Source organism: Podarcis muralis, chromosome 1 (assembly GCF_964188315.1).
Source record: "Podarcis muralis chromosome 1, rPodMur119.hap1.1, whole genome shotgun sequence".
Lineage (NCBI taxonomy): Eukaryota > Metazoa > Chordata > Lepidosauria > Squamata > Lacertidae > Podarcis > Podarcis muralis.
The window spans coordinates 56,993,346-57,021,260 of record NC_135655.1 but is presented as its reverse complement, the minus strand read 5'-3'; the positions used below and the strand labels follow the sequence as shown (position 1 = coordinate 57,021,260).

General features: G+C 42.5%; 1 protein-coding gene across 1 annotated transcript; it reads right to left on the bottom strand.

The window, feature by feature from the left end:
- Positions 1 to 29: 29 nt before the first annotated feature.
- On the bottom strand, positions 30 to 25,230 carry ELF5 (E74 like ETS transcription factor 5). The gene is made up of 7 exons (XM_028707285.2): positions 25,106 to 25,230; positions 18,199 to 18,326; positions 10,711 to 10,944; positions 10,181 to 10,231; positions 7,605 to 7,673; positions 4,287 to 4,482; positions 30 to 3,751 (listed from the first exon to the last, which is right to left on the bottom strand). Exons 2-7 carry the CDS (start codon positions 18,323 to 18,325, stop codon positions 3,655 to 3,657), a joined length of 774 nt encoding a protein of 257 aa, XP_028563118.2. The 5' UTR covers position 18,326; positions 25,106 to 25,230; the 3' UTR covers positions 30 to 3,654.
- Between the last annotated feature and the right edge of the window lie 2,685 nt (positions 25,231 to 27,915).

The following is a 27,915-nucleotide window of genomic DNA, read 5'->3' as shown; positions in this document are numbered from 1 at the left end:
AACACCAGCAGGCCTGAACATGGCACACCATCACTGCTCGCAAGTAAGAAAATACCATATTTTTCGCTCTATAACACACACTCGACCATAACACACACGTAGTTTTTAGAGGAGGAAAATCCGTAGGCATGCCACCCGTAGGCATTCCCTCCATAACACGCACAGACATTTCCCCTTACTTTTTAGGAGGAAAAAAGTGAGTGTTATAGTGCAAAAATATGGTATTTGGGGACCTGAATGCAGGAGCTTCTTTAGATGCAATTTTTCTTTGAATTGCAGCTCCTCACACAACCCCAGTATGCTGTGGGGCAAACTATTTTCAAAAGCCTCACTTGTAATGTGGGGATAAAGGAAGGTTTAATTATGCGCTGGTTATTATTATTATTTTATAAGACAGATGCCCTGCTAGATGAATAGGGTTTTGACCTGCAAATAACTATGGCAAACATAGCTGAAAGTCCTATATATACAGCTCCGGGCCTTTTGTCTGATGGTGTGCAGAAATCACTGTATGCTTCATTTAGATCTCAGGCACAACACGTTTTCTTTTAAATGTTTGCAATAACATGTCAAAACCAGATCCTGTGAATGGCAATACAGCCTCACAATTGTCCTTTGCTGGGAACTGTCATATTAATAAATAAAATGAAGCCTTACAAAGCAGAGTCACAAGCACCCACTAACAAGGTGTGGGGAAAACTCACATGAATTAAGACGCAGCTTTTTTGGCACAGGATTTAGCCCATTATTATATAATGCAGAATTCACTTGTAATTTGGCAGTGACTAGAAGGGCACATGCTCATAGAAAAAGCAGTGCGAGGCCTGTGAACTGGCACCTCACAGATGTGGTAAACTATATTATTGATAAGCCTTCTCTGTTGATCTTTCTTTTAAAAAAGAAACTCATAAATGTGACGTATTCTCTGTGTCCCCTTACCCAGTGCCACAAAAATTCCACTCTTGAAATCAAAATTGAATCTAGTTCAGTAACTTTAAAAGCAAGGCTTTCAGGGAGAAGCGTAAAAATTCTTGAGAAACAGATGCACGTAATATATGTTGTGGCTCAGTCTTGGTGCTGTGTGTTGTGCAATAAACTGGGCATTTCCCCCCATATAAAGTGCAGCTGTCAGGTGTGTACCACTGTGACCTCATTGAAAATATGCTCAGTGTTTAGTTTAGATAACTAAAAAGGTGATGGGGTGGAAGGTTTGGTACATTGGGCAAAATTACAGTACATAAATGAGGCATGCCAGATTTCTCATCCTATGACATGAAAAGGACAACAGGTTGGGAGAAGTAACACAGAGGGCAGACATCACCAAACTAAATGCTTCCTTGAAAGGATGCCATTTTGTCCTAGCTACAATCAAATGGTAAGGCAGGGATGAAGTGAGCCAAAAGAAAAGATACTAGGTCAACATTCAATTGGAAACCAGCACCTGCAGAAAAATCCCTAAATTGCTCAAATCAGTGAACAAACTTGACTTAAAATCTGTTAAGGATCAGGGAGTACACTTTAACCAGCTTTGATCTATTGTTCTTACAAGTCTTCCACATTGATCTGGATGAAATCCCCACAGTTCCTTTCTCTGGCCATAGCAGGATGGCTCTCATGTCCCAGGCCTGGGTGGGTTTGAGTACTGATAAAATATCCACTTGCCAAAAGGGATTTATTATCTCTGCTGGCTCCTTGTGAGTAACTCAGTTCCACATAGTGTGCTTAGGATGTGCCCATCATTAAAGGATAAAAGAATTAAAGCGAATTCTAAAACTGACAGGGTAGGAGAGGCCTATGTTAGTTTGCAGAAGCCCTGCTGCTTTAAAGATGAACAAAAACCCACAGTTAAACTGGTCAAGCACCACCTGAGGTAGAATCCTGAACCAAAAAGGCATAATTGCTATTAGGTTATAGTACAAATACACTGCTTTAAAAATAACCACTCTATTCATAATCCGTTATACAGTGGTACCTTTGGATGTGAATGGGATCCGTTCCGGAGCCCTGTTCGCATCCAGAAGTGAACACAACCCGTGTCTGTGCGTGCACAGGTCACGTTCGCCACTTCTGTGCATGCGCGAGACGTTATTTTGAGCGCCTGCGCATGTGTGAGCAGCGAAACCCGGAAGTAACATGTTCTGTTACTTCCATGTCGCCGCGGAGCGTAACCTGAAAACGCTCAACCTGAAGCATATTTAACCCGAGGGATGACTGTATAAGTTTAGAAGGATTTATGTAGCCTGAATTCTTGTACCTGCATAGTCTTAAGTGCATGGCTATGCAATATTTTAAAATGTTTCAAATCTGTTTAATTGTACAAACTGACTGATCATGAAATGTTGTGGAGGGATTTAGGAATACAAATCATGAAACTTCAGTACCCCCAAAAACCAAACCTTCTAGGCTCTTTAGGAAGTGGAGAGGGGGGATATCACAGTTTTAAGTGCCTGATATAGAAATGCCTTACGTTTCTGAGCCTCGCTGAAGGCAGGAGTGGAAAAGACATGCTAGTTAGATAAGAATATGAGTGGCAGAAAAATGTATAAACTGATGCACGTATGTCCTCTGAGTTTAATAGGGATTATGATTCAGCATTTGACCAAACTGCGGGAGGCAGTGGAAGACAGGAGTGCCTGGCATGCTCTGGTCTATGGGGTCACGAAGAGTCGGACACGACTAAACGACTAAACAACAACATGATTCAGCACTATTCTACTAGATTACAGCAGTGTTCCCACAAACTTATTTTTCATTATTCTTTGACCAGAACCACAGTATTTGCTTTCACAAATTCCAAAATGTGTGTCTGTCTGTCTGTATGTAAAATAGACCCTCATTTTATTTTTTAATTTAATTTATTTAAAATATTTATATTCTGCCGTCCCCATGCTCAATATACTCCACTCCATAAAAACGAATGTAGGACAATATGCAGTCAGATAGTATTTGACTTACTATAGCCAACCAGCCCACTAACAGAGTATAAACAAGTGATAACTATTTGCACTAAAGTGCATACAGTGATGGAAGCACCAGAAATGGGGGAGGGGGGGGGAGTTGATAAAAATTGATAAATATATGGGTTAATTTTGAAATTAGTTTTCAAGCATGTGTTCTTTTGAAATCTATGGGTTTGGCTTTTTTAAAGTGACAGAACTGTGGATTCAGCGAGGGAATCTGATATATAGCTAAGTTCATCGTACTTTCTTATTGACTTGGATAGGTTGGAAATATGGTGTCCCTTCTTCACATTTTCTGGTGTAACTTCATTTGCCGCAAGCTTTCTACTTTCTTGCTGCCTCGTTGATCTCACCGCATAAAGTGTGAGTTACAAATTCCTGCACAGTTTAGAAGATGGTCTGGGGAGCCCTGACTGGCAAACTGCTGCTCTTGGCATTGGGAACAATGCTGCATATATAGCCCCAGAGTATGGTATACGTCTACGGAGCAGTTTTTGGGTGTTATTTTGATAAGTGTCAAGCATTTGATGATGCTAGTCCAAAAAATATGGAGAACAGTGAATTCCCCAATACAATCCTCAAAGTCTATTGTTGCTATTTTATCCAGTTATGAATCTAGAGAGGTCCTGCAAAGAGCTTCCCTTGGTGACTTCATGTTGCATATTTGACAGTGAGTCTGAAGCAAAAGGGTATTTCATAGCTTGCTCTCTTGCCATCCATGTGCATTCTTTCCAAACTTGTACACTAACCTTCTGTCCACTCGTTCCAAAATACCAGTTTTATAATAGTATCTGCAACAACAAAATTGAAGTTGGACTTAGAAACAGCTTTAAGATACAGTACTATGTTAAATGTTTTACTATGCTAGTCAATAAGACATTCTTTTTGAGAGACCACTCTAGTCTTATGGCAAAGGGGAACTTGCACACATACAGCACAGTTAAACTGCTCAGAGTTCAACACTTTCCCAGACACCTTGAAGTTCAACTCCCTCCTTTTGAAACACTGGGCATTACATTTGTTTTCCTAAGAAAACAGTTCAGAGTCAAATTCTAGGATTGTTGCCAAGGGAAATGGTAAGGTAATAGTATTAAGCGGCATATTCACTGGGTAAGGTTGGCAAATGATCTGTTGACTAATGTCTCATTATCCTCATTTATTCTACTCACAGATTTGGCAAGATGATCCTATCTTTAATCAAAAGAGCCATAGCTGTGTCTCATGACCTTTGCATTATACAGCATAAAAAAAATTAAAAAATCTTTGGAACAAGTTAAACTGTGAAATCAGCTGTCTTATATAATGCCGATTAAATCAATAGCTTACCTGAGTGCTCTGCTTAGTTTTTCATAGGTCATTCTATCGTTTTTCTTTCTTTGCCCCCACATCTTTGCTAGAGCATCTGATTTAACAACTCGAAAGATGCCTTGGTCTCTGTCTTCCCATTCCAGAATACCACTGTTCTCCTCAGGAGACAGGAGGAGGTCTCTTACAAATTCCCATAAGTGAGAGCTCTGTAGACCTTCAAGAATTAAAAGCAGCACATAGCTTTTACTAGTAAAAATTCATTTCAGAAGCAAGGCTGTCAGGGTTTTGAGAATTCCATTTGGTTAGGAGGATTATGATGCAGGGAAGGGGAGTGGCACACTACACTGCAAATCTGTAGAGCAAGCTGACATGGGCCATTACAAAAATAACCATGCTTGGCTGGAGATAGTGCTAAACAGCATTTTACTAGACCCCTTTAGGTGTCGCCCTAGGGACTTCTGAAGACTAAATGGTAATAATGCCACTGAGCACATGCAAAATGCTGTTTCCTCACTACTGTGTAGAAGCCACAATTGGTTCTCAAATATCAGCAGTGACAACTGGGACCTGTAACAAATGTGGAGTGCTTCTGTTTAGTGTTCCAGCCCCCAATCATACTTTCAGGATAATACATTCACTTTGTTTCCTCTTGGTTTTTGTAATATTTTCTCCTGCAACGCCCCCCCCCCCCCCATATGGACATTCAGAATTCCATGGCCTCTGGGCATTCTCAGTCATCACTGGTCTATTTCTGAATATTTTTACACCCTTAGATGTTGTTGCTTAGTCGTTCGGTCATGTCCAACTCTTCGTGACCTCATGGACCAGACCATGCCAGGCACTCCTGTCTTCCACTGCCTCCCGCAGTTTGGTCAAACTCATGCTGGTAGCTTCGAGAACACTGTCCAACCATCTCATCCTCTGTCGTCCCCTTCTCCTTGTGCCCTCAATCTTTCCCAACATCAGGGTCTTTTCCAGGGAGTCTTCTCTTCTCATGAGGTGGCCAAAGTATTGGAGCCTCAACTTCACAATCTGTCCTTCCAGTGAGCACTCAGGGCTGATTTCTTTAAGAATGGATAGGTTTGAGTCTCCTCCAGCACCATAATTCAAAAGCATCAATTCTTTGGCGACCAGCCTTCTTTATGGTCCAGCTCTCACTTCCATACATCACTACTGGGAAAACCATAGCTTTAACTGTATGGACCTTTGTCGGCAAGGTGATGTCTCTGCTTTTTAAGTTGCTGTCTAGGTTTGTCATTGCTTTTCTCCCAAGAAGCAGGTGTCTTTTAATTTTGTGACTGCTGTCACCATCTGCAATGTTCATGGAGCCCATGATCCTTCATGGATCACTGCCTTGTTGTGGCAAAGGGGCTTGAATAACTCAGAGGAGCTATGAGTTATGCCGTGCAGGGCCACCCTAGACGGACAGGTCATAGTGGAGAGTTTTGACCAAATATGATCCACCTGGAGCAGGCCACTCCAGTATCCTTGCCAAGAAAACTCCATGGACAAAGACCCCCTTAGATATTTCCCCCTAAATATTTTCGTTTCTCAGTACCCTCATTTTTGCAACACAGCTGTTGGTATTAATATTGATTCATCTCATTTATCTATCACTATACATACCATATTTACTTGAATGGAATGTGCACCATTTTGGCCAAATGACCTCACAAAAATTAGGGTGTGCATTAGATTTGATGGTGCCAGCAAATCCTTTTTTGTTTTCAAGGTTTTGAAAATTGAGGTGTGCATTAGATTTGATGGCACATTAGATTTGCATAAATGCGGTACATACATACAGTATATACAATGTACAATATGATTATTATGGCATTCTCATTGCTTATGGGTTGATCCCCAGCTGTGCTTGAGTGTTGACACTTCTATTGAAATTAACTGTTGAACTCCCCATCCCCATGAAGCTGGAGAACAAACAATTTAAGGAAATGAATGAACTATGAGTGTGCTTGAGTCATCATCTCTTGAGTTCAAGGAGGTTTACAGCTGCAGGAAGCCAATGCTGATAATTTCTGCTGAATCTCTTCTGTTTCCCAAATCCAAACTTGAAATGCGGTGACCCCACTTCAGATTTTAATAAGAAGAGTCTGTATGCGTGCATAATAAACTCAGGTTTTGCTCTGCTATATTTGAGACTAAATTGCAAAATCAGATAAATAATAAGAGCTGTTTTTTTTAAAAAAATCTCATAACGTATATGCATAACTACAGCTCATTCAACAATTTCAAATAAAAATATCTTTTTTTAAAAAAGCAGTAAAGGGATCTATGCCTGTGGCAAACCTGTGAGAACTAAGCTCAAGTCTCCCTCAACTGTGAAACTTACTGAGCGACTTTGCCCTAGTCAGCACAGCCTTCTTTGCATGCTATTCATGCACACAGAAAACTGATATAATCACCATTTCCACTTTAGAGCTATTCATATATTTTATGCATATGACCAAATGCCTCCACTCCTACTGACTAGTAGCAACTGGTGTGGTTGGGTGGAGCTGTGGAGCTGCTTTGCTGATACTGCTGCCTCTGCTGCTTGCCAGGATGGGACAGGGCCATCCAGGTGCACTGATGGCCCCACCCTTGCTGCTGCCCTGCTTCACCCCATCCAGGTAAACAGCAGCAGCAATGCCAGCGCCAGGAGAGTGGCTCCACAGCTCCACCCTGCCACACACGCCACAGCTGATAGCTTCCAAACCAATTCTTCCACAGTTCCTTTGGATGCTATTCATATCCTGTCTTTATTCATTCTTGTTTGTTCAGCATTCTTCCAAACCATCCTCTGACTCTCTCATTTCTTTATTCTCAGGCTTTATGCCTTCTCAGCTGCTCCACCCCTTCCTCTGCTTCTTTTCTCCTCCTGACTAAATGTAGAGTTGCCATTTTTTTAAAGGGTATGAGAGAATTGCCTTGTGACAGGAATAAGTAAACGTATGGAGCTTTCCCCACAATTGGGCTGCAGTGATTTTGTAGCTGTTGTGTCTCGAAACTGCTAGTAAAAAACAGGAAAAGCCTAGTTAGACACGGCTGCTTCTTCATCTTTGGACCTTCAAGGCCTACAACACCTGCTTTTTGAGTTTATTCTCCAGTAGGAATCTGAAAAGGTGTTTGTCTCTTGGATACTAGGAGTGTCACCTGGTGGCTGTGTGATGCTGTGAGCATTGCAGTAGGTAACTATTGCTTATATATGAGAACTGGAATAAACATTTAAACAAAAACAAGCACTGTTCATACAGGCTACAAGCGTATTTGGAGATGTACTGCAAACAGTGACGTTTTCTATGACGTTTCAAAGGCTATAGATGGCGGAGGTATACCTACTTGTTCTGCTGTGACTTTGAAACTCTTGGCTCTTGATGCCACCTGTCCTCAAACATGCCTTATCAATATCTGGAAAACATTTTTTTAAAAAGCATGGACATAAATAAATATGGATGAATTTCAGGGTCGGGTGACAATGTGACTTAAAGAGGTCAAAGTGTTCACCCAATAACATTCCATGCAATACTAAACCAACATGGGTCTGTGATTTATCTTAAAATTAAAAATCCAACTTTAACATAAAGATAAAGCAAAATGAATTATTAACCAGAAGCTGGACAGTTAGCTAAGCTGGCAGCCAAAAAAGAGAGAGAAGTACATAAGATACCAGTGGCCAGATTTCAATTATCTGAAAACATGGTTATTTGAAAACACAGTGTGTCCTGATTGTATCTCTATGTAAATAGTGCTTCTACCTACAGTATAATCTGAAGGCCATAGTTATGGAGTATTGTAGGCAGTGTCAAAGTTCATTATTGGACATTGGTACCTCTGTGCTGATCTTTAGACTGATGTTAGTGTTGATGCAGATTTTCCTTTTTTTGCAAGTGCTGGTTTTTTGTTTTTTTTTGTTTTTTTGCAAATGCATGGAAAAGCACAGTGTAAACCTATGGGTCTGGTTTCTAAGAGACTTGCACAACCGAGAACCACAAAATATGATCTTATATTTACACAGGTCTTTGGTCATGTCCCATTTATTTATTTAATAGCATTTCCAAAGTCTGTCCAAAGTGGCTTGCAACAAAGAAAAAGAGCAAAGAAAAAGAGGAATCAATAAAAACGGAACAAAATAACTAGAAATGCTTCAGGCAATCAAAAAATTGGTCTAGGCAGAAATCCCCAAAAGCCTGATCAAAAGGGGTATCAAGCATTGCTCAGTTCCAGAAGGAATTGTTCCATAGCCTCAGGACCATGCTGCAAGGGCTCTGCTTCCAGGGTCAGATTTCACAGAGCACAAATATATGCAAACTAATGCAGGGCTTATTTGATGAACAAAGATGGCAGGAAGAGCAAGGACCAAACTAGCCATTGTGATAAATGCACTTTTTTGTTGTTGCATTTTATGTGGGAAGAAGAAGAAGAAGAAGAAGAAGAAGAGGAAGAAGAAGAAAGCAAACACCAGCCATACAAATAGGGAGATTAGCAGCATTGTAGTAGAGGTTTTTTAAACCCTTTCCTCCCTTGCTGCATTTCTGATAAAAAATACATTGGATCTTCTTTCTTCAACAGTAGGAGCAATTTTCATCAGCACTACAGAAGGGGAAGAAAGGGATAAATTCCCTTTCCCTGCCTATTCTGATCCAAAAATGACCTTGTGCACCTGCCAGTAGCTAGTATTTGTATTTAAAGTGTATGTTAATACAAAGACGTGTTTTAATGTCATATCTAAGTTTGGCCTATGGTCTCTGAGACCACAGATCCCAGACTGTGTAAACTTTCATAGGCATAAACAAACAGCAAAGGCTGCACATGTTCCCTGCTCTGGACTTTTAACAGGAAACAGACTGCAGCAATATTGCACCAACTGATACTTTTTTATTCTTAAGAAAGCCCCGTATAAAACACATTACAGTAGCCAACCTTGGAAATTTCAGTCATTATAGGCAAAGTTCCTATCCTATCAGAAGGTTGGAGGTTCGAATCCCCATGATGGAGTGAGTTCCCATTGCTCTGTCCCAGCTCCTGCCAACCTAGCAGTTTGAAAGCACACCAGTGCAAGCAAATAAATAGGTATTGCTGTGGCAGGAAGGTAAATGATGTTTCCATGCGCTCTGGCTTCCATCACGGTATTCCCTGGCCCACTCCTTGGCCACTTCCGCCAGCCTGAAATGGTTGTGCCAGAAGCGGTTTAGTCATGCTGGCCACATGATCTGGAAAGCTGTATGTGGACAAATGCTAGCTCCCTCGGCCTGAAAGCGAGATGAGTGTCACAACCCCATAGTCACCTTTGACTGGACTTAACCGTCCAGTGGTCCTTTACTTTTTACCTATTTCCTGCACAACAGATTTAATTTCCAGAGTGTTGTTTTATGTACCACAAAACTTGCTTATCAATCTATGGTATTTTAAACAATGTGTGTGTGGGATTATTGTTTTCATTTGTTATGTATTTTTGTGGGTTTTTTATTGTAAAGCATCTGTGATCCACGGATGAAGAGTGGTATAGAAATTTAATAAATATTATTAATAACTAAGCTCTTCAATTGTTGCCATATCTCACCCTCCAGGACAGTATCACCTCCAACTTTCCTGGATTCAGTTTCAGTCTATGTGTCCAAATCCATTTGATCACAGCTCATGAGACATAGAGCTGGGTGTCATAAGTACAGTGGTCACACCCAACTTCAAAATTCCCAGTGGTTTCATTCACATAGATTCTAAAGAACATTGGGAAGAGCACTGAGCTTTCCAACACCAGATGTTAAATTTCATGGGACCAGGTTTGTCTCTCCAGTGGTCACCCTGCGAGTTCTGGTCCCTGTGGACTGCTGTATATTGAAGCTGCAGTTACGGCTTTTAGCTATGAGCTTTCACTCTTATCTAGAAAAACACACACTTTAAAAAAGTTTACTTACAATCTTTTTCAGACGACTTTGTATCTTCATTGTCATGAAAGAAGGAGACACCTATAGAGAAAACCATAAAAGTTTTTAATAATAAATGTCTGTATTGAGACTTTTGGTACATACCCTGCATTAAAAAACCCCAATCCCTGGTCCAAAACAGACTCTTAAAACTACAATACTGTGCTACTGTTGTAGCATTTCAGAATCCTCCATTACACTTCATCAAAAACCTAGTTTCCCTTGTATATTCCCTTTTTAATTTCCATGTCCTTGTTCCCCTGTCCCAATCTTGTCTACCTGCCTACAGCACAAGATATGATTTTGTAAAAAAGATTTATTCTTGTGTAAAATTCACTTTCCACCTTGTTTTATTCTTGTTTCCCCCACACTGAGTGCATTTACATACATGCCCAGACCAAAGTGTGGTTCAGGGCAACGTATAAATCTCTGTGGATGTCAGTTCAATGCCTTGTGCAAATATTATCAGTCACAGTCAGAATGAAACAATCATACTCCGATTAAATCTTTGGCACACTGACCATGAGCCTTGATGTTTTGTAGGATGAAATACAGGTATTCACCACAAATGCCTGCAGCATTTAGAAACTCCTCTTGGGTCATGCCGCACAGTTGTTGGCCATTGATGTTAAAGTGGGAAAATGAAATACAGTTGGCATCCAGTTTGTATTGATCACAACAAAATTGTAGCCACTCGCATACGTTGTTTCTCGTCCAGTATTCGGGATAAACAGATGTCCAGGAAGAATCAGAACCTGCCACAGTGCAATGAAGGGAAAAAAGCAGTGCATTTAAACTGTGGATGATTTATTTTAGACATCAAAAGTTTAAATGGAAACACTGTTAACAAATATTGGTTAGGGTTAGTTCCAATATCTTTGTGCAAGGATCACAATCTGTGGCAATGTCCTATTATTATAAACAGATAACGGTATATCACACTTGTATAGGGTTGCCTTATAAACTGGGAAATTCTTGTAATGTCCTGTTGGTGGCGGCTAAATTGGCGCCCGGGTAAATGTAAATATCCAGGACTTTGTCTGCTCCCCATTGGAAGTGCTCAACAACTTTTTGAACAATCGCCCCCAAAAGCTGAGCAACTGTGTCTGGATCTTTACTTCTTGAAATATGGCAACCCTACACTTGTGCAGCAGGAGAATTTCTGTTCCTAAGCTGGTAACATTTGGGGCGACTGGCAATAACTACATGAGCAGTGTTGCACAATGTATTATGGGGCATAGAAATGGGAAGACAGTGGGATGGAACAGGGCAAAACTGAGACAAAAATGACAATTTAGGCACAGAGTTTATGCAGAAATTCACAATCCAGCTCCCTTATTCACTCACTGATTATTCTTTATCCAGGCATTTTATAACATCTGAAAAGAGCTCTAGCCAATCAGTATTGGAGACAAACTATCAGACTAGATTGTCTGATCAAGGCTTATCAATATTTATTAATCCACTTGGACCTAGCTTTAGCAGGAAATTGATTTTAACAGGAAATCTGTTTTTTTATGATAAATGTGTTATGAATCATGATTCCTGTTTCATTGCTATGAAATGGACTTTTCTGTCTATATAAAATACATTTCTCTCTATATTCTCTACAGTGTCTGTTCTCTGCAGCTTGAAGAGACCAAGTCAACTGCTTTTCTGATGCTGAAATGTATTAACCTTGAAATGCTTTGGTGATTGTTTCTAAAACTTGATGGATTGACTTGATGGAGATAAATATCAGCTTTGCTAGTAATAAAAATGCTAAGGCATGTTCCTTTCTTTCATGAATGATTCTTGCCAGTTTAGTCTTCTTGATTGCTTTCACTTCTAAAAAGCTCAGATGATTTTTTTGAAGTCAGAAAACACCCTGTAGAGGTGATTATGTATTTAATCAGTCTGCCAAATATGGCAACTTTAAATCTAGTGTCTTCTCATTTATTTTCATATTCTTTTGTACGTTAACACTTTCGAGGGAAGAATCTATATCACCGACTTGGGCAGTTGGGCAAGAATGGATAGCAATAGTAACTTCAAGAGTGTGTGTGGAATCGTGGGCATGCAACACAAAATGTAGAATACCAGGATAACATAATGTAAAATGCTGAATGAGAGCAATGGCAGGAGAGGGCTATTGCTTGAGGTTTTATTTACTATTTCTGCCATTGGAGAATGGGTCTCTATCAAGAGTTCCCTGGTTCATATCCGGGTGCCCCCTCAACTAGCTTTGCAATTCTGGGCTGCATCAATAGGAGTATAGCATCTAGATCAAGGGAAGTAATAGTGCCACTGTATTCTGCTTTGGTCAGACCTCACCTGGAGTACTGTGTCCAGTTCTGGGCACCACAGTTCAAGAAGGACACTGACAAACTGGAACGTGCCCAGAGGAGGGCAACCAAAATGGTCAAAGGTCACGCTGGGAGGGACGCACGAAAGTGTAAGTTTCAATTTTCCCCCCTCCCCCTTGCCTTCCTTCTATGCCAACCGCCAAAAAGCCAAGAAAAAAGCCAAGACTTTAGGGCAGCAGGTCGACACGGAAGAAGCTCCTACCTAAGGACAGGTGCGACGGCCGTGTCCTCTTCTGCCACACTTGGCAGCCCTGCCTCACGGTCGTGACTCCCACCCTGATTTCTCCCCGCAGGTCGAGCGGCACAGGCAGCCCAATGTGTCCAGCCCAGACACAAGCCCCGCTTCCCCACGCTAGATCCTGAATGCGACCAAGTGCTCTGGACTCCCGAGCAGGGTGGGAAAGAGGACTCGCATCTGGTAGCCTCCGGGCTCCTCGCCTGCTCGAGGGATGGCATTGCAGGCAAGCTGCCGGCCGTCGTCATCGCCGCCCCCTCATGCGAGTGGACCTGCCCGGAGTGGTGGGCCAGGGGAGGCTCGCTCTCTGTGGGGATGTGGCCCGCACACGCGGCTCCGCTTCCTCCTGCCCAGGGCTGAGCTCCTTACCCGCAATCTCGGTCTCGTGCACGCGGATCCCACTTATTCTGAAGCTCGCGCCAGTAGCCGGGGCTCTCACACCGTGCCAGGGCGAGGCGGCGCGGCCCACTGACGTCATCGCGGCTCGCCGCCGCCCTCGACTTCCCTGTTCCCTCCCCTCCCTCGGGTCGCCGTGGTTACCGAGGACTGCAAGCTGCTCGGGCGAGCGTGGGGCATTAAGTGGGAGAAGGAAAATTAAAATTAAAACTCGCCTGAAGGCCGCCTCTCTGGATACAGTGGTGCCTCGCAAGACGAAATTAATTCGTTCCGCAAGTCTCTTCGTCTTGCGAGTTTTTCGTCTTGCGATGCACGGTTTCCCATAGGAATGCATTGAAAATCAATTAATGCGTTCCTAGGGAAACCGCCTTCAGACCAGATCCGGGGACAGTCTGTCCCCCGACCTCTTCTGAAGGCTGGGGGGGGGGGGACAAGGGCTTTTCTTCCCACCCCCAGCATTTTAAAAAACCCCGGGACAGCGGAGGACTTCTCCGCTGTCCGGGGCAATCTTAAAATGCTAGCGGGCGGCATTTTAAAATCGCCCGGGACAGCGGAGGACTTCTCCGCTGTCCGGGGCAATTTAAAAGCCCCTGGGAAGGCAGGCAGGGGGGACAAAGATTTTCGCCTGGACCTCTTCTGAAGGCGGGTGGGGGCGAAAGCCTTTGCTCCCCCCTGCCTGCCTTCCCGGGAGAGCAGAGAAAGGCAGCGCATTTCTCCGCTGTCCCGGATGGCTTTTGAAGGCAGGCAGGGGGGAGCAAGGACTTTCGCCCCCCGCCCACCTTCAGAAGAGGTCCAGGCGAAAATCTTGACCTCTTCTGAAGGCGGGCAGGGGCGAAAGCCTTTGCTCCCCCCTGCCTGCCTTCCCGGGAGGGCGGAGAAAGGCAGCGCGTTTCTCCGCTGTCCCGGACGGCTTTTGACGGGACGCTGTCCCGGACGGCTTTTGAAGGCAGGCTTTTGAAAGCCGTCCGGGACAGCGGAGAAACCCAGCGCGCCCTTCCCGCTGCCCCCCGACTTGGCTGGAAGGCTGGCAGGGGGAGAAGCCTGCTCCTCCCCGTCGCCAGCCCCGCAAACTCGGGGGACAGCGGGAGAGGCGCAGCGCGCCCTTGCCGCTGCCCCCCGACTTGGCTGGAAGGCTGGCGGGGGGAGAAGCCTGCTCCTCCCCATCGCCAGCCCTGCAAACTCGGGGGACAGCGGGAGAGGCGCAGCGCGCCATCCCGCTGTCTCCCGACATGGTTTGGAGGCTGGCGGAGGGCTTCCTCCTCCCCCAGCCCCGCAAGCTCCCAGAGCGATGCCAAAGCTGCGCGCAGCTTCGGCATGGCTCTGGGTCCCGTTCTGGGGGAGGGGGAAGCTCGGGCTTCCCCCGCCCCAGCCCCACGCCTGGCGGTGGGGGAATAATTTTTTTCCCCTTTATTCCCCCCCCCCCGCCAATTTTTCCCGCGGCACACCAGGCAACGTATCGCGGCACACTAGTGTGCCGCGGAACACCGGTTGGGAAACACTGGTCTATTCCAACTCTATGATTCTATGATTCTATGAAGAACCTTGTTGCATTACTGAATTGGATTTTAAAAATTATCTGGTGGGAATTCAGAGCCACTATCAAGTTTTGAATGCAATTGGTGAAATTAATAAATTTATGCACTGTAATTTTATACCTACAGCTAAAATGGTGCTATTAAGTATTTTCAGAAAGGAACTCCAGGACACAGTGCACAAGTCATAGATTGTCTTTCTTTTACTAGCATAAATAATATAAATAACACTCCAGTATAAGAGTCTGGATCCTCCTGCAACAGAACAATGGTATAGACAAATATTGTCCTAACAAAACAAATTCGTATCTGCAATAAGTGACAAGCTCTAGCCTCTTTTATGGATGACTGGTATTCATCTGATTTCTGGATTTATTCTACTACATTAGTTGTTCTGCTATGCTTTCCCAGTACTACTACATTGTTGCTGTTGGTGTGTGTGTCCCTGAAAAAGTGCTTTTTTTAAAAAAAAGGTGTGAATGTGGCAAAAGATAGCAGCATCCAAAATGGCCACCATGATCTCATGAGAAAAAAATGGGATGTCCTGTTTTTTCCGGGACACTTGGCGGGTATGGGATTGCAGCTGGAAGTTACAAAATATGCACTGACTGGAAATAAAGCAGTATAGTTGCCAAAAAGTTTTGCAGGCACAAATAGTATTGAAAGTGGGATTTTGTGTGACTGCCCTGATAGCATCATGAGCTCAAAAATCATGAATGTGCAGTAAAAATGATATCTGGAAGGAACCTAAGACTACATATAGCCAAACAATTAATCAGGTCAATTTTGCATAAGGAACACTTCTACTGCATTTGGTACAGTAGTACCTCATTGTGAGTCCGGCCTGTTTAGCGTCCATTTCGTGGAACATCCGTGGCAAACCTGGAAATACCAGAACATGTTACTTCCGGGTTTGCTGCATGCACAGAAGCGCTAAATTGTGCCTCGCGTATGCGCAGAAGCGCAAAAACGTTCATGTGCGTGCGCAGAGCCGTGCTTTGTCGAGCGTCCATTTCATCGAGCATCCGGGGCTCCGAAACGGATCCTGGACTCAAAACAAGGTACCACTGTAAATTGCTTTTTCATTAGTCATTGCAGCTTGGCTCTGTACAGCCTTTCCCAAGCAACAGGGAACTAGGTGAGAGAGTTATGTGAAGGCGTTGGCTGGTCTAGCTGCACATGGGAACAGAACATCAGGCTGCTCCTTCCAGCCAATCAGGATTTCTGAAGAAACAGGAAGTGAACTTACTTCACCCTCTTTTTTCTCTTGCAAAAGCAGTCCAGTTGTCTACAAGGCCCTGCTGAAGCAAACAAGAACAGAAACTTGCACATTCTCATCCTCAGCTCCTGGACTTGTGCATAGTCTTTAATTCTGACCTGGCCAATTTGTTTACCATGACGAACTCAGCAGGGATTGGCTGCTGTCAATCTTAGTTTCTTGACATCATCATTTAATACTTGCAAATGATGCATCACAACCTAATGCTTGTAAAAAGGAGCCTAAAGTTTATGTGGCGCTATACATATGCTGTACACAGAGCTCACAATTTAAACAGAAACAAAAAAAGGAAAAACATGTTTACAGAAGAAGAAACCTTATTGAAATTAAAATGAGAATGGTAAAAACATTTTTGAAAGGGAAATCTGTTCAGTAGCTAACATGAAGATTAAGGAATTAAAAAAAGGATCAAAACCATGAGGGGGGAAATGAGATTTAAAAAATAATTTTCTGAGAAGCAGTTATATGTGAAATAGCCAAGAGGCAAGAGCTGCATGTAAGGAGTCATGCAAAAAGCAGAGGGAACACAAAGATGAGAAGAGTACCAGAGGCAGATTTAGGGGAACGCGACCAGTTTGGTTGCACTGGGTGCAGAGCCTCGGGGACACCACAACTATGCTGTATAATGGAAGGCGAGAAGTGGAGGGGGTTCACCGAATGTTGACGCACAGGGCGCTGCTAAAATTTTAGAAACCAAGGTCTGCCACTGAGAGCATAAGGAAATGGCATTTTAATGAAACAAAAGGATGTGTTAAGAGAACAAGAAGGAAAATAAAGGAGAAACCATGAAGATAGACACAAGCGAGGAAGGACACCAAGAGGCTTAAAAGTCAGAAGATGATGAAGTTAAGCTTGAAACAGTACAAAAGAAGAACCCAATGAAGAGGAGTATGCGAACAGAAAGTTTCCCCCTATGCAAATTGTTGATGTGGGCTTTATAGGGCCACAGCACATGGTAAAGAGTTGAGCCCCACTACTCCCTAGCATAAGGTCCTGATCCAGATCCCCCCCAAAAATTCTATAGCCCCCAACAACAACCCTGAATTTTAGGGCACAGAGCAGAGCAACTTAGCACAAAAGTAAGAAACGTACAGTTAGTGAAAACATAGGGAAATACTTCTGGGAACAGCTCAGTTTTTGGAATAAGAATGGACCTGGATGTTACGGCATGGAGATGCCATTGTTCATCCAATTCCCTTTTGTTTTCATGTTTTTTTTATAGCGTATTGTACAACACACTGCTGTGTGTGTTATAATGCTGTGTGCTTCCCTCTTCTCACCAGCCAATGATGTGCGTATAAGTTGGGAGATGCACAGCACATATTAAGTTCCGTTTAGTCATGAGACAGATAAGAGGCTGTGCTTTCTCCTCTGCCCCAACTGTTGTGCTACTCTGAAATTCAGTTGTAACTTCCACAGTGGGGAGCCTTTACTCATGGAGGCTCCCTGTGCAATTGAGATCCTTGAACTCCATCTGAGAAGTTGCAGCAGAACATTTGATCAACTGGCATGAGCAGTGCAATGACAGGGGCAGGTCACAGTAAGTACTGTACATCTGTTCTTTCCTCTGTGCAAGAATAATATTTGAGCTAGTAGTGTGTTGTGTAAGATTTGACAAGGGAAAGGAAACAAAGAGAAATGAGCTGACAGTCGTTCTGCATCTAGTCAGGCAGAACCTCTAGTTCTGCTCTAAGATGCCTGAAGAGATGGTGGAATCAGCTACTCACTAGGTCACTAGGTTCCCAAGAAAAGGTTAGTCAGGCTTGTCTTGTGGATTTCTAAGGCGTAGATTTGTATTTCTTTGCATAGGGCTTGAACAAGATAATCATCATCTCCCTTTCAGCTCTTTGATTGCATGATTTACATGGTAAGCTGCCTGTTCACCTACCAGACTGTCAAGCAAATAAACATATTTTCAAGGTCTGATCCTGAAATGTCTTACGTATACAATTATAAAAGGTAAAGAATGAAAGCAACAAATATTTATTTGCAATAAAAAAATGGATACAGTTGTCATTGAGCCAGGTCTCTGCACAATAAATGAACAAGGGCAGTGTATCTGAAAAGACGGTCAGACACAGAATATTACATCACTGGAAGACATATTTATTTGGGTAGAGGATGTTTTGTTGTGGTTGCAGTGCAATTCAAATTATTAAGTAAAAGTAGTAGCTGGCAGTTACTGTGTTGAGTGCTTGTTAACGAAGCACTAATGTACCCACCTGTTAGGTGATCAAATGGAGGGTAGTTTTCTTCAGGTGCTCCAAACAGTTCTGACCAAGACATCAGGGATTCACATAGCATTGTGTTTGGCAAGAAGGTATTGTGGCTTACTGAGTCCAGCATCATCCTGAAATATAACATTATTATTCTCATTGGTTAATTCCTACACATGCAGCCACCACAACAATAGTTCCCCAGTGCCTAGTTCCCTAACCCTATCCTCTACCAAGTAAGCTTGACCACTCATGCCTTGAACTGATATATATTCTTAGTAGACTTCCAATAACATGTCACATTAAACTATAAACAATGTTTTAATGCAGGGGTTGCCAACCTGGCACCTGCAGGTGCCGCAGCACCATTGAAGGCCTTCATTGGCAGCCCCAGACAGGAGGTACAGATTCTGACCTTTCATTTTTAAAGAAAGGTCAGTCTCTTTCCCCCTTAGAAAGAAAGTTGTGAAGCAAAATGTGCAGGTGCCCCTCTAGCAATTTCTGTGAAATGAGCCAGCCTGCCTGCTTTTGTCTGTTTGTTTTTAGCCAATGAATGAAATCAGAGCAGTGATAAGTCAGTTGTTTGGACACCAGCCAGTGAAAATTCATGGACTCCTGAGAAACTCCCCTTCCCCTTTAGTGCTCTGGGGTCATCCAATAAATCTGAATGGTGGAAGATTCAGGGCAGACAAACAAAAATACTTCTTCAAACACCGCATAATGGAATTTGTAATTTGTAAAAACTTGTATGGCTTTTAAAAGGAAATTAGATACATTCATGGAGGAGAAGGCTACCAATGACTGCTAATCATGACAGCGATAGTTTAACTCCAATAGCAGCAGCAGTGCACATCTATGTACCAGTTGCTATGGAACAAAATTCCATTGTTGGTAGGCTTTCCATAGCAATGTGGTTGGCCAGTGCTTGGAAACAGAAAAGATGGGCATTTGGTCTGATCCAGCAATATGCTGCATTTTGTTTGCATGGAAGTATATATACACTTCTCTGAGCTTTAAAAATAAGGAAGAATTTCTTGTAGTCAAAAGCAAGTATAATATATAAAAACTTGCCTTTGACTACAGCTGCCTTGAAACCAGAGCATTTTGCTCCATTTCATTCAAACAAAAGAAATTATTTATCTATAAAAATATTTATATACCGCTTTATCAAAAAATGTATTGCAGCAGTTTACAACAAGCAATTTAAAAACATAAAACCAAACAATACCATCATAAAAAAGCATAGTGAAGGGAAGGGAAGTTTTAATGTCTAATGCTGTATTGTTTTTGATATTTGGTTGGAAGCTGCCCAGAGTGGCTGGGGAGACCCAGTCAGATGGGTGGGGTATAAATAAATTATTATTATTATTATTATTATTATTATTATTATTATTATTATTATTAAAAGCTAGGTAAAGGTACCCCTGCCCGTACGGGCCAGTCTTGCCAGACTCTAGGGTTGTGCGCCCATCTCACTTAAGAGGCCGGAAGCCAGCGCTGTCCGAAGACACTTCCGGGTCACGTGGCCAGCGTGACGAAGCTGCATCTGGCGAGCCAGCACCAGCGCAGCACACGGAAACGCTGTTTACCTTCCCGCTATAAAGCAGTACCTATTTATCTACTTGCACTTAGGGGTGCTTTCAAACTGCTAGGTGGGCAGGAGCTGGGACCGAAAGACGGGAGCTCACCCCATCGCGGGGATTCGAACCGCTGACCATACGATCAGCAAGTCCTAGGCGCTGAGGTTTTACCCACAGCGCCACCCGCGTCCCATAAAAAGCTAAGGACAAGTCAAAAACAAAAATAAATTAAGACCAAACACCTGTAGACTATTCTGGAGAATGTAATCTTAATTTCCTGCATAGGCCCTGCAGAATAGAAAAGTTTTCAGCAGGTGTTTGAAAGTTGGCACCAAAGGGGCCGGCTGAATCTCTATTGGCAGGGTGCTCCACACGGGGTCCTGAAATGGACCTCATCAACTCAGTGAATAACCAAAGATGTTCCTGGATGAGAAACTTTGGACATTCCACCCAATCAGGTTCATATTGCGACTCTACATAGTCAAGGATTTCTGTTGTGAACTGCCCTGGGATCTTGGGATGAAGGGTGGCATACAAATTTAATAAATAAAAATAAAGACAACTGAGAATGAGAGCAAGTTAATAAATAAGCAAACTTTTTGTTACAACAATGTATCTTTAATCACTGCTTAAAAAGTGACAGCTTTGGCCCGACCTCTTCATAACCACCACATTTAGGATTATGTGGCACATCTTCACACTCAGAAAATTTCAGCTCTTTGGTAGGTTTGATCCCTGACATCTCTCTTAGACTGTCAAGCATAGTGAATGTCAGGGTAAAACAGATAAAAGGGGGTGGTACAAAATGTAAGGATATGTATTTTGTTATAAAATCCCTTGGCAAAGAACTGGATATTGAATTGTTTGGTTGAACTGATTTCACTTACACAATAAGAGGGATGTGAAATAGGCTGAAGGAAGGAAGGGACTTTTTTTGCATAGAGGCAGGACTAATATGCAGGACACCCTTGCTAGATTTTCCTGTATCTTAATTAGCTACATAGAGAAGACGAAAGCACTCAAGATGCCCAGGGCTTACTATTTGTCAAGGAATATACTGAAGTTAAGCAAGTATGATTCAAGCTACGGGAAGAAATGAACAACTATTTGAGTTATAGCCCTGTCTCACCACAACCCGTGGAGATCAGTTAACACCTTTCGCTGAGAAAGAAAAGCTGTTCACTGAGATTTCGAAGGAAACTTTATTATGGTTTTTGACACAAATCCAGCCCATTGACTGTTCCATCTCAGATTACAATCATTTCTGAGGAAAGAGAAAATTGCACTGGAAGAATTCTGAGTCATCCTATAATGTGGCTAATCAAATAAGAGCTGGTGTTTGACAAAAGCAATACATCAAAGAGGGATTGCAAATTTACATTTTCTCTGAATGCTAACTTCCTTCCCTGCAATGGAAGTTGTATACAAGTGGATTTTCATGTGAAAATGAGGTGGCAAATTCACTTTTTATTTTGGCAACCCAGGTTAAATGTTTGAATCAGCCCTTATTCTCAGATTTAATGAATGCAATTGCTCTTTCTGCTGTTCTAGGGAATCTGAATGGTTTCAGGATTCCTGTTGCCATAGATATATGCATTTGACGTTGGTTCATTATTCACTAATACACCCTTCATTCAAAGAAATCTGCCAGAAATGACTAGCTGAACCTCACTGGTGGATTCAAATTTTGCCTTTTTATTATTATTAGCATTTCCAAGCAAAACCAGGTGTGAGGCTGCTAGTGTTTTATAAGGTGCAAATAGCAGTTCATAATTAGTTCAGCAACTGATGCTAAGCTCTATCTACCTTTATGAAAGTTAATAATATTGTATGTTAGAACTATAACTGAAAGGCAAAGTGACCTTAAACATTTGACTTTAAACCTTTCTATTACTGCTATTAAACCTTTCTATTGCTATTCTATTCTGGGGGGGGGGGGCACATTGTGGTCCTTCTGGGGTAGTTTGTCCACTTTTGGTCCCTACCCTGCACTCAGCTCTCACCTGGGGCACCTAGAAGCTGTTAGCATGCGACAGCAGCCACACCCTGGCCGGCTAAACCAGGTGAGGGTAGCCGATGGGTCTCAAACGCTCCATGAGCTAGGAACTTTCCCTGCATGCAAAGACAGACTCCAGCAGATTGAGCAGACAAGACCAATAGTGGGTCCAATGGTCAAGAAGACAGTTTTTGCACATGCTGTAGAGGGAACCGAGGGGCCAATGGGGCTCATCAACCTGGGAAGGTAGTCCTTTTAGGAGAAGGAAAACTTTGATCCTAAATCTCCACTTCCCTGAAGGATATCTTCAGGAGGAGAAAAGGCTAAGGAGTAAACCCTACAGAAATCCAGAATGGAGTCCCTAAAATGGCAGGATGACACCTTGTACACCTCCTTGCGGCAATTCCTGCAGCCAAGATGGTGCCATGAGGATGGTCTTGTTGTCTGGGCTGCCCAGGACCTCCATATACACTGCCCAGGCAAGGTCACTTTGATGCTGCTAACACAGCGGTTTCACTTCACCCCCAGAGGCACAGTCCATTGTCTCTCAAGACAGATGGGTGCCAACAACAACTTCTTTATCCTACATTTGATGTTCTTATGTGGTAAACACTAGTTGCCAAATCAATAGTAAATTACTTGCCTACTCATTTTTTAAACTGTTTACTTCCTTCTAGATGAAGTTTCAATTAGGGCTGAGCAAAACCTGCCTCCCCAAATTTCCCATACTATTTGTGGGTGGCAAAAGGGGTGGGTGGGCTGGGGAATTTTCAGATTATGAGGACATTTACCCACTAAGCTCGCTTCTGAGAAATTTGGGCTCACATAATGCTGAATGACACTCTGTTGTTAGTTCATATTGGAGGATGAAGGAAGCAGTGAGTTAAGAGAGCATAAACTCAGATACACAATTACTGTTTACATTTGTTTTTGTAAGTGCTGAGGACTTTGTTAGTAATAGTAATATCTATTGTTACAAATAAACAGTTATATATAAAATAGCCTTCAATAGAGCAAATTTGACCCAAACCAAATTAAATAGTCCTGTCTCCTCAAATTCTTGGTCTATGTCTATGACAATGACAAGACTGGTAATCTGCACTTGAAACCTAGAAGAATAGGCAGCAAAGATAACTGAAGCAGCATGACATTTTAACAAGACTGAATGGAAGTTCCTAGCCTTAAATTGCATTCCCCCACCTGTCTTCCCCCACTTCAGGAAAAAAAAAAGATATACACCAAAGCTGGCTGCCAAACAAGGTGACGATTGCCACTGTGAGCCACAACCAGTTTAGCCTGGAATCTTGACTTGACTATCATAAGCTTAAGAAAAATGGTTTCTTGGCCCCCTGCTCTATTTCCAGCTCCTTATTTGTATTTCTAACAAAATAATTATTGGAAAAAGTCTGTGACAACAATATAGTTTTTGGGGGTAAAAGGGATACAATACAAGGGGATTGTTATAATTGCAGAATCAGGAATCGTATGGTTTCCTGGCAATTACTTTTTAGATCAGATATGCAATATGAATCTAAATGCACCACTTCAAAAACAGTTCCATGGACCTCAACAAACAATTAGACAGTTTGAAGTATGCATGTACAGGACTAAAAAGGAAGGAAGAATAAATTTTATATATTTTACAATTTTGCCAACAATGTACTTCAACATTATATCTGTTAATTGAAGGAACACTCAGAAATAAAATCAAAATGAGGCTTCTGAAACCATTTTAGTTTCTAAAAAGTAGAATTTTGCAAGACTAATGAAGTCTCCTTTATCACATGATCTCTAATATTCCAGATATTCTATATATTCCAGATATTCTATTATGAAAAAGCTGGCCAATATCCAACCAAAGTTTTTAGCACTGTTATGCCTCATTGGTTTCAAAAAGTGAATTAAGCATGTGCTTTAAATCTTTTCCATTGAATCCAGAGGGATTTAAACGTGGGGCATCTTTGGGAGAAGAAAAGGCTAAGGAGTAAACACTACATAAATCCGGAGTGGAGTTTCTAAGATGGTTGGATGGCATATTGTATACCTCCTTCCAAAAACTCTTGCAGTCAAGTTGGTGCCAAATGTATTGCTCTGCTTTGGATCATATCAGTGAAGCTGAGATGGGATCATTGTCTGAGCATCCCAAACTCACTGCCCACGACTGTGAATGGGAGAGGTCATTTTGGTGTTGCTAACACAGCAAAAACATTGTGTGAAGCAGCAGTTACAAGTTACCAGTCTCAGAAGGCACTGTGATTCTCCCATGGTTTGACTTCACCCCCAGAGACATACTCCATTGCCTCTTGAGGCAGATGGATGCCAACAAAAAAAGAAAAAGATAAAAAGATTGGCTGGATCATTACCAAAATAATATACCATTATACTAGTGAATAAAATTTCTTCTGGAATCATCTTTTACTACAGACACCTCAGCATCTGGTAGATTATCAGGACTCTGGTTCTTTCTTTGCTTCCACTGGCAAATGGTCAAAGTGTGTTGTGGTTGGAAACACATATTCAAAGTTATATTACTGTTATTGTTCAGACCCACATACATCTCCTAGAAAATTCAAGCATTGCCGTTTTTAGATTAAGCTTTGCGTGTTTCTCTTGAATCTACGTATCTTAAGGATAGCTTTCTTACCGGCAACCACCACCAGAGGTCTCAGCAGTACAAAAGATAACATTTATTTACAGAAGATATCAGCAATGCCTTCCACACCCACTAAATTGATAAATTGGTTTATGGTGTCGATCCTAGATAAAAACACACATTTGCATGTATTTGTTTGTAATCTGATTTGCAGGATTAATTATTTTTATACACCAGGCCTTGGCACCATTCATTAGAACGATGAAGATTTCAACATTACCCAGTGCTGTGTTCCCTCATGTAAAACAAAATTCATTCTTGGAGACCAGTGGCAAGAGCGGAAAGTTCTTTAATGAATATTTATAGCCTTGCCCTTGCCATCTTTTCTTAAAAGGAAGTCTTGCTGTTTTCAATGGAACCTGCTCCTAGTCACAAGAAAGTATGCATAGAATTGCCGTCTTAATGTTCTTTGAATGATCTTCAACACAAAAATTAGACCGGGTGCCATGATAGAAGTGCTCCTGTGTTGTGTTTGCTGTATGACAAGAGCGCAAAGTGCATCAGATGGCAGTTCGGTTAAGAGCTTGAACAGATTAATGTTGCCAGCCTGGAAAGGGTGGCAGTTAGGGCAGAAAACACCGGTGACAGGTGATTTGCACTGCTCAGTTGATTTGCACTGCTAACACCACACTGCGCAGGAACCTCCTTTAAGACCCTTCAGCTAAATAAATAAACAGAGCTTACGTGCTGCTGGGAGTGCTTATTCTCTTCTCAAGGAATTGTTAGATCCAAAAGCAGGTCTCCAAAGCCAAGAGGCTTTCCGGCTCTGCGAGTTGTACACTGGAAGGAAGGCCACCTGTGGTTCTGTGATATATGGAACACTCTCCAGACAGGTCTGTTTGGTTTTTCAGGTTCTTATACACACACCCCCTTTGATGACAGTGATAATAAACAGTGTGACACAGCTGAAAGGAGAATGAGAGTAAAAAAAATGGTCTTTTAAGTTCAGACCAGTTTCATTTTTAACCTTAAAAGTTTTCCCTTCTCTTTATAAAACAGGTGGGTTTTAGGGGTTAGGAGAGGTAGACAGGGCCCCTGATGTTTTGAATTGTGTCTGATCTTTATAAAGCTAATGGAGTTGAAGCATTTTACTTTTTTTTTAAAGTAGTTTTTCCATTTAATTCACAGACCTAGAAGTAGTCCACACATCCAAGAGGCTGGCTTTATATTATTAACATAGGAGAACAGGGGAAAATGCTTCCCAAATTGTGGGCTGGGTTGTTTGTGAGAGTTTCCCCAGAGGTGAGGAGTCAGCACAAGTGTAAAATACGTGATTTTCTAGGTGACTTTCTGGGTGACTAGGTGTTAGGAATAAGAGGTGTTATTTGAAAAAGAAAGCAAAGTTTCTTTGACGTTTTAATTTAGTAACTAGTCTGTTAAACACCAGACTACAGTGACAGAGAAGGAACAGAAAAAAATGAGTTGCAAAGTAAAACTTTATTAGTTAGGCCAACAAAACTTTAAGACATTCAAAAGATGTAGAGTATTCCCCACAGCTGTCCCCCACCCCCTTTTTGCTGTAAATTATTCATTATTAAAAGGTCTCAAATATAACTGTTACTGAATTTAAAATGATAAGTATCAGTACTGTCAAAGTCATTTTTTTTGCTCAGCAACCTTTTTCAGCCGTGGGCCAGTCCACCGTCCCTCAGACAATGTGGTGGGCTGGACTATATTTTTTTTTGGGGGGGGGATGAATGATTTCCTATGCTCCACAAATAACCCAGATATGCAATTTAAATGAAAGGACACATTCTACTCATGTAAAAACACATTGATTGCGCGTCGAGGTCCCCAAGACACCCCCCCCAAAGAAAAACACAATTGACGCTTAATTTTTGTTTAAGGTTTTTGGCATAATTTTGGCCACAACTTTATTCAAATTACAGCAATGTGAGTGGTTGCTTAGGCATTGGTAGCACTAACTGACCCCGCACGGGGACAGCTCTGACATTCGCACCCCCCACGAAGTCAGCAAGGGTAAGTCACCTGGGGAGAGAGACGGGACTGGGAACCATGCCTCACCTCTCCCCAGAATGCTCCCAGGGGCTTGCGTGGCCCTAGCCCCTTGCCAGGGGGTTTCGGACAAAAGCATGGGGAGCCCCTGGCTTCATTTAACAGAAAACCCTTGAAGCAGCAGCTGCAGCAGCATTTTGGAGGGGCAGGCACAACCGAATCCATACCCCTCCATCAACCAATTCCAAGACCAATGCCTAACAGCAAACCTTACAAGTTGTGGCGATTTGCTACGCAGTAGGCAAAAACCAAGTGGCACACACTAATCAGCCAAATGGACAAAATTCCTACCAGGCCCCTGCCCCAAAGCAGACGACCCCATGACAGGCATAGCAAGGTCAAGCAAACAGCCTAAAATTAGGGAAGGAAGGGTGGGTGATCTGAAGTAAGCAGCGAAAAGAGGAAAATTGTATTTAACAAATAGGGCTGTCAATCAACAAATGGCAACATCTAGATTTCCCCAGTAACAGCCTGCCCCTGCTTAAAGGATGGCCAAACCATTTGCCTAGTAACAGTGAGGTGTCTTGTCAGCCCCACCCACAACCTGTGCTCTCCATGAGGGAGAACACACTTTCCCGGACTGTCCGCGGGCTGGATTTAGAAGAGAATAGGGCCAGATCCGGGCCTTAGTTTGCCTACCCCTGCTCTATACCCTATTATTATTCTTGAAAATAAATAAAAATATACCAAAAAAGGTCTCAATTGATTTTCATAATTGAAATGTTTTGTAGTTGACTGACAGAGTAAATTCTGTAGACTGTAAATGGTCATGTAAAATCTATACTGCAGGTGAAAAAAGGAGCTAACTCAGGGCCAATTATGCCCCAGAACCAGGACTCCCACAGGTTAGCTCCTCCAGCAGCTCTAAGGAGGAGATGGATCCAGTCCGTCATCTGTCCTGTGACGCTTTTGTGGGCAATGGAGCCTCTCTCCTTCCCTGAGCTCAGAGGAGACCACCAGACTCTGATCAGCTCAAGAGAGCTCTGAGGAGAGATTGCCACACTTGGAAACCCCGATACCTTGAAGGAACCAATGATTGCAAAAGGTGACACTGCTGTGTAAGTGGCCTGGGGTGAGGCTACTGTCAATGACGACCTAGCTTTGCTGTAAAATGTAGCCATTTGCTTCAGGCTTCAGGTGTTGCCTGAAGAGAGTTGCTTCATCCTGCAGCGTATATGTTTTGGTTAATTTGTTTTGAGGGTTGGATATATAAAAAAACTTTTCAAAATAGCTGAGCAGTTCCACATCATGCCGTTGTATAATGCAGTTTACCTTTAGCACAAAGCCCTGCTTCTAAGTCAAGCACTTCTGCAAGCTTTCATTTGCCAGAACTTGCTTCTGTTTTGGAGGAAATGAGAAAGAAGGAAGGAAGAAACCAGAAACAGTTCCTAACATAGACATTTTCTTGGAACTGGAAATCCCAAGTACCAGATGGTGCCTCCTTTGCAAACTTGTGATTTACACACATCCTGCAAAAT

Excerpts from the sequence above, each read along its gene's own strand:
- ELF5 (XM_028707285.2), bottom strand. The coding sequence starts at position 18,325 with ATGATGCTGGACTCAGTAAGCCACAATACCTTCTTGCCAAACACAATG. Across the intron at positions 10,945-18,198 it reads TCCATTTGATCACCTAACAG|GTTCTGATTCTTCCTGGACA; the intron begins GTGGGTACATTA and ends GCACTGTGGCAG. Across the intron at positions 7,674-10,180 it reads AAAGTCGTCTGAAAAAGATT|ATATTGATAAGGCATGTTTG; the intron begins GTAAGTAAACTT and ends AATGTTTTCCAG.